The following is an 18,223-nucleotide window of genomic DNA, read 5'->3' as shown; positions in this document are numbered from 1 at the left end:
TCTGTGAAGAGCACAGGGAGCCAGTGACGAATTTGCCAATCTTGGTCTTCTCTGGCAAATGCCAAACATCCTGCACGGTGTTGGGCTGTAAGCACAACCCCCACCTGTGTACGTCGGGCCCTCATACCACCCTCATGGAGTCTGTTTCTGACCGTTTGAGCAGACACATGCACATTTGTGGCCTGCTGGAAGTAATTTTGCAGGACTCTGGCAGTGCTCCTCCTGCTCCTCCTTGCACAAAGGCGGAGGTAGCGGTCCTGCTGCTGGGTTGTTGCCCTCCTACGGCCTCCTCCACGTCTCCTGATGTACTGGCCTGTCTCCTGGTAGCGCCTCCATGCTCTGGACACTGCGCTGACAGACACAGCAAACCTTCTTGCCACAGCTCGCATTGATGTGTCATCCTGGATGAGCTGCACTACCTGAGCCACTTGTGTGGGTTGTAGACTCCGTCTCATGCTACCACTAGAGTGAAAGCACCGCCAGCATTCAAAAGTGACCAAAACATCAGCCAGGAAGCATAGGAACTGAGAAGTGGTCTGTGGTCACCACCTGCAGAACCACTCCTTTATTGGGGGCGTCTTGCTAATTGCCTATAATTTCCACTTGTTGTCTATTCCATTTGCACAACAGCATGTTACATGTATTGTCAATCAGTGTTGCTTCCTAAGTGGACAGTTTGTCATACCAGGAAGATTAACTGCATTAGATACTTTTTTGTTAGTTGACCTGCTTTCACTTATTAGCAAAACGTTTTTTCATTATAGCTATCCACATCTAATTTCTACTCCACCCTTTAAACTAGAGAAGTTGTCACAAATAAACGTAGGTATTTTAGTATACTCAGACCCTCTACTAATAAGATCCAGTGTCATACCATGAAGATTGACCGCATAAGTTTAAAATTATCATTATTAATAGAGACCTTATTTACAGCGCTCTAAAAAATACCCTAATGACACAAATCTTCATGGCATGACACAAGATCCCATTAGTAGAGGGTCTGAGGATTCCAAAATACAATAGCAAGCAGATGTACAGGGCTGACAACTTCTATAGTTTAAATGATACAGTATAAATTTGATGTGTAGAGCTATAATGAAAACTATTTAGAGGGTGCAACAGTTCAAAACCTCTGGAGTCAATGTCAGTTGGCTTTTCATAGCCATGCATTCAGAGGTAGAGGTAGAGGTAGAGAGAGAGAGAGAGAGAGAGAGAGAGAGAGAGAGAGAGGTAGAGAGAGAGAGAGAGAGAGAGAGAGAGAGAGAGATGTGTAGAGAGATGTGTAGAGAGAGGTGTAGAGAGAGAGAGGTAGAGAGAGAGAGGTAGAGAGAGAGATTTAGAGAGAGAGAGAGAGAGGTGTAGAGAGAGGTGTAGAGAGAGAGAGGTAGAGAGAGAGAGAGAGAGAGAGAGAGAGAGAGAGAGAGGTGTAGAGAGAGGTGTAGAGAGAGAGGTAGAGAGAGAGAGAGAGAGCGAGAGAGAGAGAGAGAGAGAGAGAGAGAGAGAAAGAAAGAAAGAAAGAAAGAAAGAGGGTCGAAACAGCAGGTCCGGGACAAGGTAGCACACCTGGTAAATTAGGTCAGGGGTCTTCAGCTGCAGGCAGAACAGTAGAACATCAGGCGTCGTCCTAGAGAGCATGCCTAAGATTACAGTACACCAGATAATAACCTGGCACATAGGCTATTGCAGCATAGATACTGGGGACTGAGATAAGCGGGGTCGGGGGTCACTGTGGCCCCATCCAAAGTTACCCATAGACAGGGTCAATGTGAAAATGTTCACTTCAAAACTTTAAAATCCTGTTCTGTCATGAGTTGATCGTAGTTAAAAAACATTTACTGTTGTCGGTATTGTGTTGTTATTGTTTTTTTTTCGTTTTTTTACATTATAATAAAAAAATAATCCCGTAAATCAATGTTTGTTATTTAATTTCAATAATATATTGTTTGTATTTTCAATAATTGTATGTTTAAGCAACTTTAAACTCACCCTTAACGGTGTAGGCCACAACTGGACGCATTCGGTTGTTCTGGCGATGGTAACAACTGGATGCATTCGGTTTTTAGGGATACAGTATCTTCAACCTAGGTTCCCTTCCACTGAAAACGTGGGAACTCCGCTCAGGTCTTTATTTTACCCCTGCTGTGTTAGGTTACTTGAGGGGGGACTTTTATTTTGAACATTTGCTGTATGATTACGTGACCTAAATGGCACTAGCTTCACAATGGTCACGGATTGTTGGAAAGTGCCAACAAATGCGACGGGCAACTTTTACGATAATGTGTGATTTGTTATGTAGGCCCACTACAATATAGTGTTTTCTCTTATTTCGAGTGGGGTTAGGCCACACGGGGAGAAACTGTATTTCTAATGTCGAGGTAGGCAAACTATATTGATTAGCATTCAGATTGTAACGATTGGTGCGTGCCAATGTTGTTCAGCGTCTGTTTACATGATTTGAGAAAACAATGTCGTAGTAAAGTCATGCGCACTGATTTTTGCTTCAATGTTTGAGAGTGAACTCTAGAATAGTTTATTGAAAAAGACGACACAATTGGTGATAGGGTGTTTTTAAGTTCTGGTTAGTCGTAGTAGCCAACAGCAGCTTTGCCATGTCGGAGAGGACACCACTCCTGCACTATCGCCTCTCCACAAGTGTCAATGAGCAGTCGGGGGAGCATCAGCCGTGTCTTCCCAGGGAGGCTGTGGAGCAGTCCCCGGCTTTTTCCAGACGGAAGTCGGCGCACCACAGCCGGCCCAAAAAGCTCTCCACATTCTTTGGTGTGGTGATACCCACCTTGCTGTCGATGTTCAGCGTGGTGGTCTTCCTACGAATTGGTGAGTAACGTTATAGCCTACTGTTATTTATTGAGTCAGTTGTTGCCTGGAAACCCGACGTTGAATTGCATTGAATTCTACATCGGGCAGAAATTAGCGTTGGAATCTGGAAAGTTACTAGTAACTCTCACGACGCCTACAAGCCAGAATGTTAAATACAATTATGTTTTTACGTTAAAATATAATTTCATTCAACATTCTTGAATGAACAATGTAATGACAGGCCTGGTGGAAACACGTTTCGGCAAACTTTGCAAACGTCGACAAAACAAAATACGTTAGACAAGGTGGGATATTTTTGTTTCGGTAAAATGAATTGTGCAAGATCTAGGTGGAAACGATTTTATTCGCAAATATTGCGATAATAAGCATCAAATCGAAGTAAACTTGGGAGTCACGCGATGACGAGTTAAACTCATCGGAAAGGCATGCAGTTTCTTAGAATACAAATAAAATAAATTACGATGAACTTCGCAGGGTGGTGAAAATGCAATGTGATGAGCTTAATATTAATTTCCAATAAATATCGAGGGGCTTAATCTGGTGACATGATCATCGACACTTGGCTGCCATTTGACAAAATAATATATTTTGTCAATAATAACCGCATCGTGTAGGCTATACTTGCGCTGTGCTGTTGGCTAGAACACACGTGCAAAAACCGAAGATGGCACACTCGCTATATTATTATTATTATTTTACATTTTTTGAACACCATCAGTAGAGTTGAAAATGCGATGGAAACGCATTTATTTTTTATTCGGTAGTGATTTATTTACATCTGTCCCTCATTTTAAGGTAAATCTTGTTACGTGAATTGAACTCTCGTTTTATTATGTTGAACATATTGCTTTTTAAATAGTGTAAAGCAGTTTACCTGGTTCTACTCTCATTGGCCATTTTCTGGTGTTTTGTGATGGTCGGGCAGAGCACGTCAACCCTGATAGTCATAGATGGACAGGTTAGACATAAAAAATCAAATAAAAACTTGTTAAGCTTGCATTTAATTGCACCTCCCTGATGCACACAACAAGCTTCCATCCCCTCTGTCACACGGGGATTTATGGATGATTTAAGATAAAACCGTTAACCCTGTAACTTTATTTGGCACTTACTATAGTCATTTTTGTTTTTAGAGATGGGAACGTGTTGAAAGTGCTCTTTATGACAGAATTAAAAAATTTGGTTGAAATCAAACACTTGGTGGAATTACCCTTTTGCCACTCAAGTCCCTTGGTGTGTTACAGTACAAGGGTATGAACTCCTGAGAGTTGCAGCGATAAAAGTAGGTTAACGGATAGAGCCTACTGTAGTGAGTGCATCCTGGGACAGATTGGGAATGGACTGTTATGGGGTCATAGTCATGATGATAAATGTGTAAATATGTACGACAACAATTTTCTTAGTGGAGGAATATAGTAGTTTCAAGTGGACTAACAATATGGAGTAAAATGTAGTTCTTGCAAGAAATGGATTATTTACTGGCGCTATAACTTCAGTCTGGAGCCGTTAATCACATTCACATGATGCAGAGCTCGAGGTCCAATATCTCTGACGGCAATAATGACATCCGTATCCATAGTGTATTCGCAAATAATCTGAAGATATGTTTACAAACACAGTCCCCATTCCTCAATGTCTCATCTGTTTTCTTTGTTCAGAGGTGTTTTATTCTATCAGATTCTCACAGTAAGTACAGTGGTCTGTCTGTGAGTGTTCTCTCTTGCCTTGGTGTGTTCCACCCTCTGTTTTGCCCCGTCTCGTGATACCTCAGCTGCTGTGGTGTAGACACGCAAACGTTGAACAGCCACAAGTTTGAGAGACAAGAATGCCATTCCACATAACATAAGCACTGCATTATACCTTATATGGAACAATATGGCACTTCTGTTTCAATGCATAGGAGTGGTGTACAGTGAATTGGATGACTTCTGTTTCAATGCATAGGAGTGGTGTACAGTGAATTGGATGACTTCTGTTTCAATGCATAGGAGTGGTGTACAGTGAATTGGATGACTTCTGTTTTGGTTAAAAGCATAAAGTAACTTGTTCTGCATTTTGACCTATTGTTGAATGTTGCAAGGAAGTGGTAGCATTGTAGAAGTTTGGTATTTTGCCATAGGCTGTTGTCAGTCTAAACTGATTTTACTGTGTGTGACATTGAAAAACATTTCTTAAACATAACTGGATGCCTTGGCATGGTGTTTTGATTAATAATGACATGATTGTGTAACTTCGCATGGGGAGGAGGGTCAAACTACTGTCTCAACTGTATAGTGAAGGTGAAAGCCATTGAGTATTCCCTACTGCATGTTCTTGTTGACAATTGCTGTACATTCCAAGTTCCAACTTGCTGTAAGATAGTTGTTAAACCACCAAAACCAGTTCCTGTTAGACTTTGAGATGATTTGAATTTGAAATGTTAAACCATAGTGTGGTCCTTGTGTTCTCTCCTCTCCCGTCAGGTTTTGTGGTGGGCCAGTGTGGGCTGTATCAGGCCATAGCCATGTTCTTAGTGGCCTACTTCATCATCAGTATGACCGTGCTGTCTGTGTGTGCCATCTCAACCAATGGAGCTCTGGATGCAGGAGGGGCCTACTGTATCCTCCTCAGCAATACACACACAGCTCTATATGATAGATGTATAGACATGTCATTTCAGGCCCATTAGCTGTACATACACACTCCACCTTACAGTGCTCTTTCAGTTTCATTAATGTAGCATTGTATTCCTCAACGTATAGATATTTGTGTGTGGGTCAGTGAATGGCTGGTATTGTTTTCACTTTATCTGTAAGACACATTGTGAGTGTGTGAGAGGAGGATGGGAATGAGTGTCTGTGCCTGGGTCTATTTCTTTCAGTGCCTGATGACATGCACATTTTAAAGGCCTTCACTTCATTATAGTGTCCACAAACACACTCTTTCTCTCACATATTGGCACTCACTCTTAACTCCTGTGTATCCCAGCCTTAACCCCCTCCTCCCCCAGACATGATAAGTCGTGCGTTGGGGCCAGAGTTTGGGGGCAGTCTAGGTGTCATGTTCTTCCTGGCTAATGTGTGTAGCAGTGCCCTCTATATCCTGGGTCTCGTCGAGGCCATAGTAGCAACCTTCGGGCTTCCAGAAGGTATACAGCCATACTCTCTACCTCTTCCTGCTCTGTTTGCGGGTCAATGTTTATTCGGGTGAATCTTGTCCTGGAGGCAGAGCTGGGTGATTTCCATTAGATGGGCCAGCGGCAAATTCGAAATGGGCAATTATTGTATACATTTATGAAAACAAATAACTTTTTGATCTTAATAAAGGTAAGGCTTAGGCATAAGGTTGCCATTGTGGTTAAGGTTAGGTTTAAAATCTGATTGTATTACTTTTTGCTGTGCCAGCTAGTGACAACCCTGCAGAGCTGCCTCCAGTACATGAGTCATCCCAATAAATACCAACCTGTGCTCTGTTTATATTGACAGACTACTTTTTTAGTATATTGTATTTGATCTAAAACTAATCTGCTTTGACAATGTCTACTCATGCATGTCATGCCCATTTGTAAAGCTTATTGAATCAAACTGAACAATTTAAATGGAATTGGATTATAACCCTTTGACCTTTTCATGGTCTGTTTCAACTATCACCTCATTCCTTCACCCCCTCATCTTCTCATCAACCCCCTCATCTTCTCATCAACTGCCTCACCTTTTAACCTGCTAACCCTCTCACTTACCTCACCTCCTCTTCTCACCCCCATCTCTCCTCTCCCTCTCCAGATGGGGTGAGCCCAGCGGGTTCCCTCCAGGTGTTGCCAGCGGGGTATTGGTGGTCATTGCTCTATGCCACCGGCATCCTCCTCCTCTGCTTGCTTGTGTGTCTGGTGGGGGCAGAGATCTACGCCAAAGCCTCCTTCATCATCTTCCTGGTGGTCATGCTGGTGCTGGCCACCATCTTTATCAGCTTCTTCGCTGTGCGCCCGCGCACCATCCTCCTGCCCGCCGCTCCACCCATCCTCAACGGCACGGGGCCACAGCCGCCGACCATGGCCAACTTCACCGGCTTTAAACTGAACACACTCCTGGGCAACCTGGATGGTGAGAAAGGGGGTCTGTCTGTAGTAGTGTGTGTATGTGTGTTGTGCACCAATATAAATGTGTGTGCTTAATGTATGTGTCATTCTAAATAGAATTGCACTTGATTTAAGCTGCAATGTGTAACTTTTTGTGTGCCCCTACCAAATTCAAATAGAAATATGTTATAGATCTGTCATTTGCATTGAAAGCAAGTCTAAGAAGCAGTAGATGTGCGTTATTTATATGCTTCCCATTAAGTTTCATTCGTCTTTTGCTTTCGGTTTTGTACACCAGCTTCAAGCAGCTGGTAATACAATATTTTTGGTTTATGGAATGTATATTTCGCAGCAGTTTAGATGGTACAAGCATAAGCAATGTGAGTGATGTCTCATGTTTTTAATTTTTTTTTATTTGACCTTTATTTAACCAAGTATGCCAGTTGAGAACAAGTTCTCATTTACAATTGCGACCTGGCCAAGATAAAGCAATCAGTGCGACAAAAACAACAGAGTTACAAATGGGATAGAGATACTGGTGTGCAAAAGAGCAACAACAAAAAAATAATATGGGGATGAAGTAGTTGGGTAGGCTGTTTACAGATGGGCTTTGTACAAGTGCAGGGATTGGTAAGCTGCTCTGAAAGCTGATGCTTATAGATAGTGAGGGAGATGTAAGTCTCCAGCTTCAGTGACTTTTGCAATTTGTTCCAGTCATTGGCAGCAGAGAACCGGAAGGAAAGGAGGTGTTGGCTTTGGGGACGACCAGTGAAATGTACCTGCTGGAGCGCGTGCTATGGGTGGGTGTTGCTAGGGTGACCCGTGAGCTGAGATGAGGTGGGGCTTTACCTAGCAAAGACTTATCGATGACCTGGAGCCAGTGGGTTTGGCGACGGATATGTAGCGAGGGCCAGCCAAAGAGAGCATACAGGTCGCAGTGGTGGGTAGTGTATGGAGCTTTAGTGACAAAACGGATGGCACTGTGATAGACTACATTGCTGAGTAGAGTGTTGGAGGTTATTTTGTAAATTACATTGCCGAAGTCAAGGATCGGTAGGATAGTCAGTTTTACGAGGGTATGTTTTTATAGCATGAGTGAGGGATGCTTTGTTGTGAAGTAGGAACCTGATTCTAGATTTAATTTTGGATTGGAGAATGAAAGTTTACAGTCTAATCAGACAACGAGGGGAGTCAGAACCGTCCAGAGTAGTGATGCTGGGCGGGCGGGTGAGGGTAGCGATCGGTTGCAGAGCATGCATTTAGTTTTACTTGCATGTAAGAGCAGTTGGAGGCCACGGAAGGAGTGTTGTATGGCATTGACGCTCGTTTGGAGGTTTAACACAGTGTCCAAAGAAGGGCCAGATGTATACAGAATAGTGTTGTCTGCGTAAAGGTGGATCAGAGAATCACCAGCAGCAAGAGCGACATCATTGATATGAAAAGAGTCAGCCCGAGAATTGAACCCTGTGGCACCCCCATAGACTGCCAGAGGTCCGGACAACAGGCCCTCCGATTTGACACACTGAACTCTGAGAAGTAGTTGGTGAACCAGACGAGGCAATCATTTGAGAAACAAAGGCTATTGAGTCTGCTGATAAGAATGCTGTGATTGACAGAGTCTTGAGCCTTGGCCAGGTCGATGAAAACTGTCTTTTATCGATGGCGGTTATGATATAGTTTAGGACCTTGAGCGTGACTGAGGTGCACCCATGACCAGTTCGGAAACTAGATTGCATACCGGAGAAGGTGTGGTGGGATTCGAAATGGTCGGTGATCTGTCGTTAACTTGGCTTTCAAAGACTTTAGAAAGGCAGGGTAGGATAGATATAGGTCTGTAACAATTTGAGTCAAGAGTGTCTCCCCCTTTGAAGAGGGGGATGACCGCGGCAGCTTTCCAATCTTTAGGGATCTTAGACGATACGAAAGAGAGGTTGAACAGGCTAGTAATGACAGTTATGCATACTTTATGTTGGCAGAATTTACTTGTTTATTATCTTAGACACACATACACCAATTATAGGTTTAAGCCTCTTGTTTTGCTGAGTGTTTACCAGGGTTGTAATTAGTGGGTATCATAAATATCCTTTGGCTCCCCATTTCCACCATAACATACCAACCTCACTGAGCTGAGGGATTTATTTTCAGTGTGGAAATCAACCACATGATTACTCTGCTAATCGCCATAACTCAGTCACACTGGCACACACACACACACACACAGCCCCTTCAAAGACCCTGTTGTCAACAAAATGACACTTTCTTTGCCATTGTAAAGCTTACCCTCCAATGAGAAGTGGGTTAAAAGTCATATGTAACACAAACTATACTTGAACCAGCAATGGCGAGAGATGGCATTTTTGTACTTTTTGAATTCCAAGAGGCATGTTCATCAATTCCATTTATTTTGTTAAATATCTGAATTTGGGGTGGATTCGGACATGGAGCTGATTGAATTCATTTCTAAATCCGCCCCCCCCGCCCCTTCCCTAGCTGACTATGCTGTGGACTACACAACAGGAACCATGATGTCCTTTGCTACGGTGTTTGCTGTCATGTTTAACGGGTGCACAGGCATCATGGCTGGATCCAACATGTCAGGTAAGAAATGGATGTTTGATCAATGGGTGGAGAGATGGGATTTCTATTTAGCTGCTCATTTTTCAAAGGGAAGAGTTATCCAAGGGATCAGAGACGTGTGTGTCTGACCTGGTGTTGTGCTGTGTCCCAGGTGACCTGAAGAACCCTAGCTACTCCATACCTCGAGGAACCATCACAGCTGTCATCTTCACCTTCATAATCTACAACCTCCTCAGTCTGATGGTGGCCTGCTCCTGTGACCGGTCAGTCTCACACACACACACACACACACACACACAAGTTTGGGCATAATCTATGTAGATGAACACACCTGTAACACGTACAGTGCATTCGGAAAGTATTCAGACCCCTTGACTTCAGCATTTTGTTACAATACAGCCTTAAATTTACAGCCTTAAACAGATTCAATATTTTTTCCCCCTCATTAATCTACACAATATACCCCATAATGGCAAAGCAAAAAATAGTTGTTTTTGTGTGCAAATGTATTAAAAATAAAAAAAGATCACATTTACTTAAGTATTCAGACCCCTTGACTTCTTCAGCATTTTGTTACAATACAGCCTTAAATTTACAGCCTTAAACAGATTCAATATTTTTTCCCCCTCATTAATCTACACAATATACCCCATAATGGCAAAGCAAAAAATAGTTGTTTTTGTGTGCAAATGTATTAAAAATAAAAAAAGATCACATTTACATAAGTATTCAGACCCATTACTTCGGTATGACGCTACAAGCTTGGCACACCTGTGTTTGGGGAGTTTCTCCCATTCTTCTCTGTAGAACCTCTCAAGCTCTGTCTGGTTGAATGGGGAGCGTCACTGCACAGCTATTTTCAGGTCTCCAGAGATTTTTAGATTGGGTTCAATTCCAGGCTCTGGCTGGGCCACTGAAGGACATTCAGAGACTTGTCCCGACGCCACTGTGTGTGTGTAGGGTCGTTGTCCTGTTGGAAGGTGAACCTTTGCCCCAGTCTGAGGTCCTGAGCGCTCTGGTTTTCATCAAGGATCTCTTGTACTTTTCTCTGTTCATCTTTCCCTCGATCTTGACTAGTCTCCCAGCCCCTACTGCTGAAAAACATCCCCACAGCATGATGCTGCCACTACCATGCTTCACCGTAGGGATGGTGCCAGATTTCCTCCAGTCATGACGCTTGGCATTCAGGCCAAAGAGTTCAGTCTTGGTTTCATCAGACCAGAGAATCTTGTTTGTCATGGTCTGAGATTCCTTTAGGTGCCTTTTGGCAAACTCCAAGCTGGCTGTCATGTGCCTTTAGCTGAGTGGCTTCCGTCTGGCTACTCTACCATAAAGGCCTGATGGGCGGAGTGTTGCAGAGATGGTTGTCCTTCTGGAAGGTTCTCCCATCTCCACAGAGGAACTAGGAAAGAGCAACCATCGGGTTCTCGGTCACCTCCTTGACCAAGGCCCTTCATCCCCAATTGCTCAGTTTGTCCAAACGGCCAGCTCTAGGAAGAGTCTTGGTGGTTCCAAACTACTTCCATTAGGAATGACTGAGGCCACCATGTTCTTGGGGACCTTCAATGCTTCAGAAATGTTTTGGTACCCTTCCCCAGATTGGTGACTCAACACAAAGGGGGTGAATACCAGACGCACCGCTTTTCCGTTTTTTATTTTGTATAATTTCTTGAAACATTTCATTTCACCAATCTGGACTATTTTGTGTATGTCCATTACATGAAATCCAAATAAAAATCAATTTAAATTACAGGTTGTAATGCAACAAAATTGGAAAAATGCCAAGGGGCATGAATACTTTTGCAAGGCACTGTAGATGACATGTATTTTTCCCCGCTGACCCTGTGTCAATACAGGTGCATGATAATGTTCCATTCTAAGTCAAATTTCACACATATATTATTTAGTATATGTAAAGACAAGATTCAATTAAGAATAGTGACCATATTATCCTATCACTTGTGAATTATGTATCTTGGGAATGATGCCCAGCATAAGAAACAATGCTCTTTTTTTTTGTGACTTTTTTAAAATGGTAGTCGCACACCTCATGTAGCCTAGCCCATGGGCCTATATGTTTTTTATAAGGTTTGTATCACAACTAAAGTGGCCAAATAACTTCTTAAAATTAATCACATTAATCTGCTTTACAAAGGTTGTAGAGGCTAACCGGCATACATAAGAAGCCTGAGTTTCATGGGGGATAGTAGATTGACAGGCTAGTGTTTTTGATGTTAGTTAGGCCTACTCGTATTGTTGGCTGACAGTAAATGTGGACAGTTCTTCCAATCGCTTCAATATGCACCTGGGAATTGGATAAGGACAAATGTAGTTGCGTCCCCGATGTCTCTTCACTTGTAGCCTGTGACAAAGACCCAATCACGTGATGGAGCATCACTCGGGGAGAAGCGCGTAACGGCCACTGGCAGCAAAAGGCATGGATTTAAGGTGCATAACGGCCACACAAAGGGGATGCCGCCATGAAATTCTAGGCATCAAATTGTGAATGCGTGACTGATGTAGTGTACAGCCTGCACAAAAAAAACTAAGCAGAGCTTATGCCTTTCAAGCAACTTCTTTCAAATCATCATTAGTCGCGTCATGCAGCCTTACAATGTATAAAATCAAAACCTATAGCCCAACATTTGTTCGAACAACTAAAGTTACATTACATAACTCTAAATTAAGCATAAAGGAATACCTATTTCTTTGTTAACCGCTCAACACAAAATAACCGCATGTGCTCACTTCCTCCAGTCTATTTTAATCTGTTCCATTGTATTCGTCATACTATAAAATAATGCCTCGGAATTCTAAGCAAATCTTGTCAGCTAAATGAACTTGTCGACTAAAGACATTTTGCATTGCCAGATCAGGACATAAGGACAACTCCGAGTATGCTATTCTGTTTTTCTGAAATAGACTACATTTTCTTCATATCATGTTTCTTTAGACCTGTCTAAAATAAATACTGGATATATTGTGAAGGTGTAGATATTCCAAAGGTCTGCATCAAAGTAAAGATACCTTAATCGAAAAGGTCTCAAGTAAAAGTCACCCAGTAAAATACTACTTGAGTAAAAGTATTTGGTTTTAAATATACTTAAGTATCAAAAGTAAATGTAATCGCTAAAATATACTTAAGTATCTGAAGTTAAAAGTAAGGTATACATTTTTTCAAATTCCTTATATGAAGCAAACCAGGTGGCACCATTTTCTTTTTTTTTCTTTTTTAAATTTACACATACCCAGGGGCACACTCCAACGCCGACATCATTAACAAATGAAACGTGTTTAGTGAGTCGATCAGAGGCAGTAGGGATGACGAGGGATGTTCTCTTGATAATTGTGTGAATTAGACCATTTTTCTGTCATGCTAACCATTTTTAAAATGTAATGAATACTTTTGGGTGTCAGGGAAAGTGTATGGAGTAAAAAGTACATTTTCTTTAGGAATGTAGTCAACAATACCCCAAAAATCAAATGAATTATTATTTTACTAAAGTACTTTACACCACTGACAGGTAGACTCCAAGTTGTGGAAACATCTCAAGGATGATTAATGGAAGCAGGATGCACCTGAGATCCATTTCGAGTCTCATAGCAAAGGGTGTGAATACTTATGTAAATAAGGTATTTCTGTTTGATATTTTTATGAATTTGCAAATATTTCTATGAATTTGCAAATATTTCTAAAACCCTTTTTTCACTTTGTCATTATGGGGTATTGTATAGATTAATGAGGAAATGTTTTTATTGAATCCATTTTAGAATAAGGCTTTAACGTAACTGTGGAAAATGTCGAGGGGTCTGAATACTTTCCGAGTGCACTGTATGTTCACATACAGGTGCGCACACCCGATCCAATTCAAACTCGTCTCAAATTTGCACTGAATGAACGACTCACATTTACAATTCATTCTCTCTCCTACTCACACACGTTCTCTCACTCACACTTCCGTCTCTAGCTCAGTGCCAGTGTGCAGTATTGATGTGGCACTAAAGCAAGTGTTGCCAAAGTGCTAAACTGACATAAAAGGACCATAAAGGAGCATTGGAAATCAATACAGCCATAAATTATACTCCTCCGTGTCCTCCCCTCTGCCTGTTTTACCGTTTCCCCTCCTGAAATTGATGTGGTTGTAATTGTGTGTGGTTGTAGTCATTAATGTTTTCATTTGAAACAGTGGTTAGTGGTCGTTGTAGGCTTATCTTAGTGTGTGTTTGAGTGTGAAATTGACCATTCACCTTTTCAAATTGGCACCACCTGCTAATCACATGACCTCACGAGAGGGCTGCTTCAATGGAGGCAATGAGACCCTGTTCCCATGAAGTGTGGGTGGGTTGGTTCTTCTATCTAAAGACCTAAAGTCCCCACAAGGATAGTAAAACAAGAATAATCTTCCCTCATGGGGACATTTCCTACATCCCCATGAGAACAAAGGCTATTTGAAGCTTAGGTTTTAGGGTTCAGGTTACAATTAGGGTAAGAGGTTAGGGAAAATGTGTATTTTGAATGGAAATCAATTTTAGGTCCACACAAGGATAGAATAACAAAACGTTTGTGTCCAGGGGCATTCATAGTCGAGTTACGTGGAAAAAGTCATGTGACATTTTACACCACAAATAGAAACGAGAAGTGGAATGAGGAAATAAGAGTAGATCAGACATTAGCAGCTAGAAATATACTAACTCATTGGCCATGTTTACATGCCCACCAATATCTCGTTATTCGGGTTACTCAAGTATTTAGTTTTTTGAGTTCAACATCATATCCCTTTTACAATAACCCCAAAAAACTCTTATATCCTGGTTATGAGAAACCCGGAGAAGATGCCTGGGATATGCTGATCTTAGATGGGATACTGTGGCATGTAAATATCTTATCCCGTTTACTGTTTTTTTGCTGTCTGCGCAGGCTTAGTTTCACGTATCATGGGTGTTGTGATTATTCTTTTTTTCATCTGATTATCAAACAAATGACTTAAAAAGTAGGCTATACCTGCACAGTTCCATCCACCATAATTCCATAAGAATGTATTTTGCTGATACACCATAGTCTACTGGACGGTATAGCTTACTTTCACCCCTAATTTAGATACGTTTCTGCTTATATCATTTTCAGCACTTGGTACGCCATTTGTCAACTATAGCTTCTCTTCTGTCATAACTGGTTGCCCAGAAGACCAAAATAAGTATTGCTCACCAGAATGTCTTTCATCGATATGCAGTATAATCCAGTTAACATGGTAAAGTTGTCTGTTTCATTTAGGGACCGGGGAGAAAATGCAATAACTCCAGAACAGTGGAATGATGTCCAAATGTCATCAGTTTGACTGGTTTTATGGAAATGAAAAACTGAGAAAAAGAAACTGTTTCTGATAAGACTTCAGTTCGTCTTGGGTGTATATTTTATCCGGTTGAAATACTGTCTGCTTTGCATAAGCGCAAAAGATAACTTGCACGTACATTCACATTTTCTCAAGAGATGCTGAAAGACAGAAATCCTATTTCTCAACTCCTGTTCTCAAGACACAATTAACATTTGTTATAATTTTTGGCCTGCTACAAGAAATGCATAATTATACAGAGTTAATATTATATTACTCTACATGTGAGAGGTTATAGACCTACAGATAGTGTCTACATTTCACTTACTATTCCATTTAACCCATATGAACTTAAATGAGGAATATTCATGGGTTCAGGGATATCACAAGTGCATGTAAACAGCTTATCCCAAATAAGACCTCAAGCAGGATATGTGCTACTATCTGGAATACTGTGTGCATGTAAATGTGTTCAGGGATGGATAATGTAGTAGTTGATGAGACCCATCGGATCATGATATCCTAGGTGGTTGATTTCTACACAATCTAGATCATGAGGGAAGTGGCATTCAGGACTCGTAGAGGCACATGTACGTTTTTACACTTTTGAGGAAATTCAGAGTATATTTCGATATGGATATGAACCAAAGGACAATAAGAATGCATTCATTTCTCCAGTAGGTTCAGTCAGGTTGTTATCTATCTGTGTCCTTATCTGCTGTGGTTTAGTGTTGCTTTCTTTATGTTGGACAGGGCCTGGCATGCAGTGGAGTGTGACTTTATTGGTCTTAGGTAGTTCAACTGAATGGAGGAAATGTACAGGGTTTATGAATGATACTGCCTCCAAGGTCCTTTTATAGTACTTGATGGTGTCTCAACCATATCTAAACCTTATCCTGAACTGTCTTAGTAGTTACTGCACATGTGAAAACCCGCTGACTGCTCCTCCAGTAGTACATAGAGTATGGTGACGCGTTGAAGAGGATAATGGCAACTTGACCAGGGGTAAAGCACCATTTCATCTTGCCTGTTACTGGAAACATAAACTTTTTATTTCTGGTCAGGGAATTCCACATTGATTATAACCTCATTCACCAGAAGGGCTGTATAACATCCTTGACTAGAGGTAAACTTCATAAATGCCGATTTACATTACGAAACAGTTACGCCTTTGTCACAAGGGAGGTCACAGGTTATGTCTATCAACAATATGCCATGTTTTTTGTTGTTGAAAGTAACATGTGGCTGTCAGTTGTAGGATCCAAAAAAGGGCCCAAAGTTTTTCCTATTCAAGTCACTTTTCAGGAAAAACCCATGTCGCTAGTGCATCTGTCACCAAACTAAAAACTTTTATCTTATTTCTGATATTAACTTTTAAAGTAAACCTGTCACCACCGTCCCGGTTCATGTCATTAAGAGACAGACTAAATAGATTACTGAGATTAAATAGGAAGAATGTGTATTAAAGCCATCAGTCAATGTCACATCGAGACATTGCTAAATGCCAAACACCCCCATCGTCGCCAAGCATTGCCATAGCAACAACACATCGTTGACGGGAAAGCAGTTGAAGGCCGATGACGGTCTGGGTCAGTGATTCTCACTGAAGAGGAACAACTAGAAGCTTTTTGAGTTAGATGTTATTCTCCTTTTGTTAGTCAGAAATTGATTAACATGGTAGCAGTATCCTGAAATATCCAACAGGTGGCGGTCACACCATCTCACAAGATGAGGAGCTGTTTCAGACTCTAACATGAGGTCGAGGTTTCTTAGGCTGCATTTACCCAGGCAGCCCAATTCTGATCTTTTTCCCACGAATTGATCTTTTTACCGATCACATCAATCTTTTCACATCAGATTTTTTTCTTATCTGATTGGTCTAAAGACCAATTAGTTGGAAAAAGATCAGAATTGGGCTGCCTAGGCCTTACTGATACAGAAACGGTATAACCTTTGAATAAAGCCAAAATGAATTGCTCTCCTCTTCAGCTAGTTATTCTGCGTTCTTGGTAAAGGCATTGTGTTCACTTAAAGTGGAAGTCAGGGAGATTAAGAATGGGTTTTCAGATCTACAGTAGTGTTTCCTTTTGGGAGAGTGACACCTGATGCATACCTGAATAGGTTACAGGTGCATATTTACAGAGTGTGTATGTGTTCTAGATGGTTCTGAGAAGCGTATAGGAGCCCAATGTAAAATATGATGATGGAGGAGGAAGGTCGAGTTCCAAGAGATGAGGAGTGTGTTAACCCTGTGTGACAGGGTAGCCAGTGGTGACACTGCCAACTCTCCAACCCCTCACAGCCAAGTCCTGCCCAATCCCCCAATATACACTTAGCTTACCGTGTGTGTATCTTGGTTAGGGACCCGACTGATCTGTGTGTATCTTACTGTCGTTCTCTTTCTCTGGGTAAGTGAAGAGAGAGGGTGGGTGGGTGTGTTCATTTCCTGAAGGAGTGTCCTTTGGTGTGTATTTGTATATGACTAACTGCAGCGTGTTTGTGTATCTCTATCTCCTCTATGGATGAGTGGCATTGTAGTGTGTGTGTGGTGAATGTTTGTGTCTCTGGTTGAGTGTCTTTGGTGTGTGTGTGTGCACCTGTGTGTATTGTGTGTCAGTGACCTGTTGGCTAATCCCATCCTGCTATTGAAGCTTATGTATTTATTACTGACTAAATAATTAAATAAATGTATTCATTTTGTTCTGCTATCTCCTTCATGCAGCCTGTTTGTGGAAGCTGTGCTGTCCCACAAGGCTCTGCAATCGCCAACATGCAGCCTGGTGTGTGTGGGGAAGCTGTGCTGTCCCACAAGGCTCTGCAATCGCCAACATGCAGCCTGGTGTGTGTGGGGAAGCTGTGCTGTCCCACAAGGCTCTGCAATCGCCAACATGCAGCCTGGTGTGTGTGGGGAAGCTGTGCTGTCCCACAAGGCTCTGCAATCGCCAACATGCAGCCTGGTGTGTGTGGGGAAGCTGTGTAGTCCCACAAGGCTCTGCAATCGCCAACATGCAGCCTGGTGTGTGTGGGAAGCTGGGTAGTCCCACAAGGCTCTGCAATCGCCAACATGCAGCCTGGTGTGTGTGGGGAAGCTGTGCTGTCCCACAAGGCTCTGCAATCGCCAACATGCAGCCTGGTGTGTGTGGGAAGCTGTGTAGTCCCGCAAGTCTCTGCTATCTCCAACATGCAGCCTGGTGTGTGTGGGGAAGCTGTGTAGTCCCACAAGGCTCTGCAATCGCCAACATGCAGCCTGGTGTGTGTGTGGGAAGCTGTGTAGTCCCGCAAGTCTCTGCTATCTCCAACATGCAGCCTGGTTTGTGTGTGGAAGCTGTGTAGTCCCACAAGGCTCTGCTATCTCCAACATGCAGCCTGGTGTGTGTGTGGGAAGCTGTGTAGTCCCACAAGGCTCTGCTATCTCCAACATGCA

The 18,223-nt window shown here is 42.2% G+C and overlaps 1 protein-coding gene across 1 annotated transcript in view; it reads left to right on the top strand.

Moving 5' to 3' along the window:
• Nucleotides 1-2,164: 2,164 nt before the first annotated feature.
• LOC110504088 (solute carrier family 12 member 9) overlaps nt 2,165-18,223 on the top strand; it is a 50,286-nt gene continuing 34,227 nt past the window's right edge. Inside the window, exons 1-6 of the mRNA XM_021582912.3 lie at nt 2,165-2,835; nt 5,301-5,435; nt 5,828-5,965; nt 6,600-6,917; nt 9,383-9,490; nt 9,621-9,732. Of these exons, the coding sequence (XP_021438587.3) occupies nt 2,610-2,835; nt 5,301-5,435; nt 5,828-5,965; nt 6,600-6,917; nt 9,383-9,490; nt 9,621-9,732 (1,037 nt within the window). The 5' untranslated portion in view covers nt 2,165-2,609. The remainder of the gene's footprint in view (nt 2,836-5,300; nt 5,436-5,827; nt 5,966-6,599; nt 6,918-9,382; nt 9,491-9,620; nt 9,733-18,223) is intronic.

Source organism: Oncorhynchus mykiss, chromosome 24 (genome assembly GCF_057628025.1).
Source record: "Oncorhynchus mykiss isolate SJ-2025 chromosome 24, ASM5762802v1, whole genome shotgun sequence".
Taxonomy (NCBI): Eukaryota; Metazoa; Chordata; class Actinopteri; order Salmoniformes; family Salmonidae; genus Oncorhynchus; species Oncorhynchus mykiss.
Note: the sequence above shows the minus strand (reverse complement) of the source record. Positions and strands in the feature narration are given on the sequence as shown.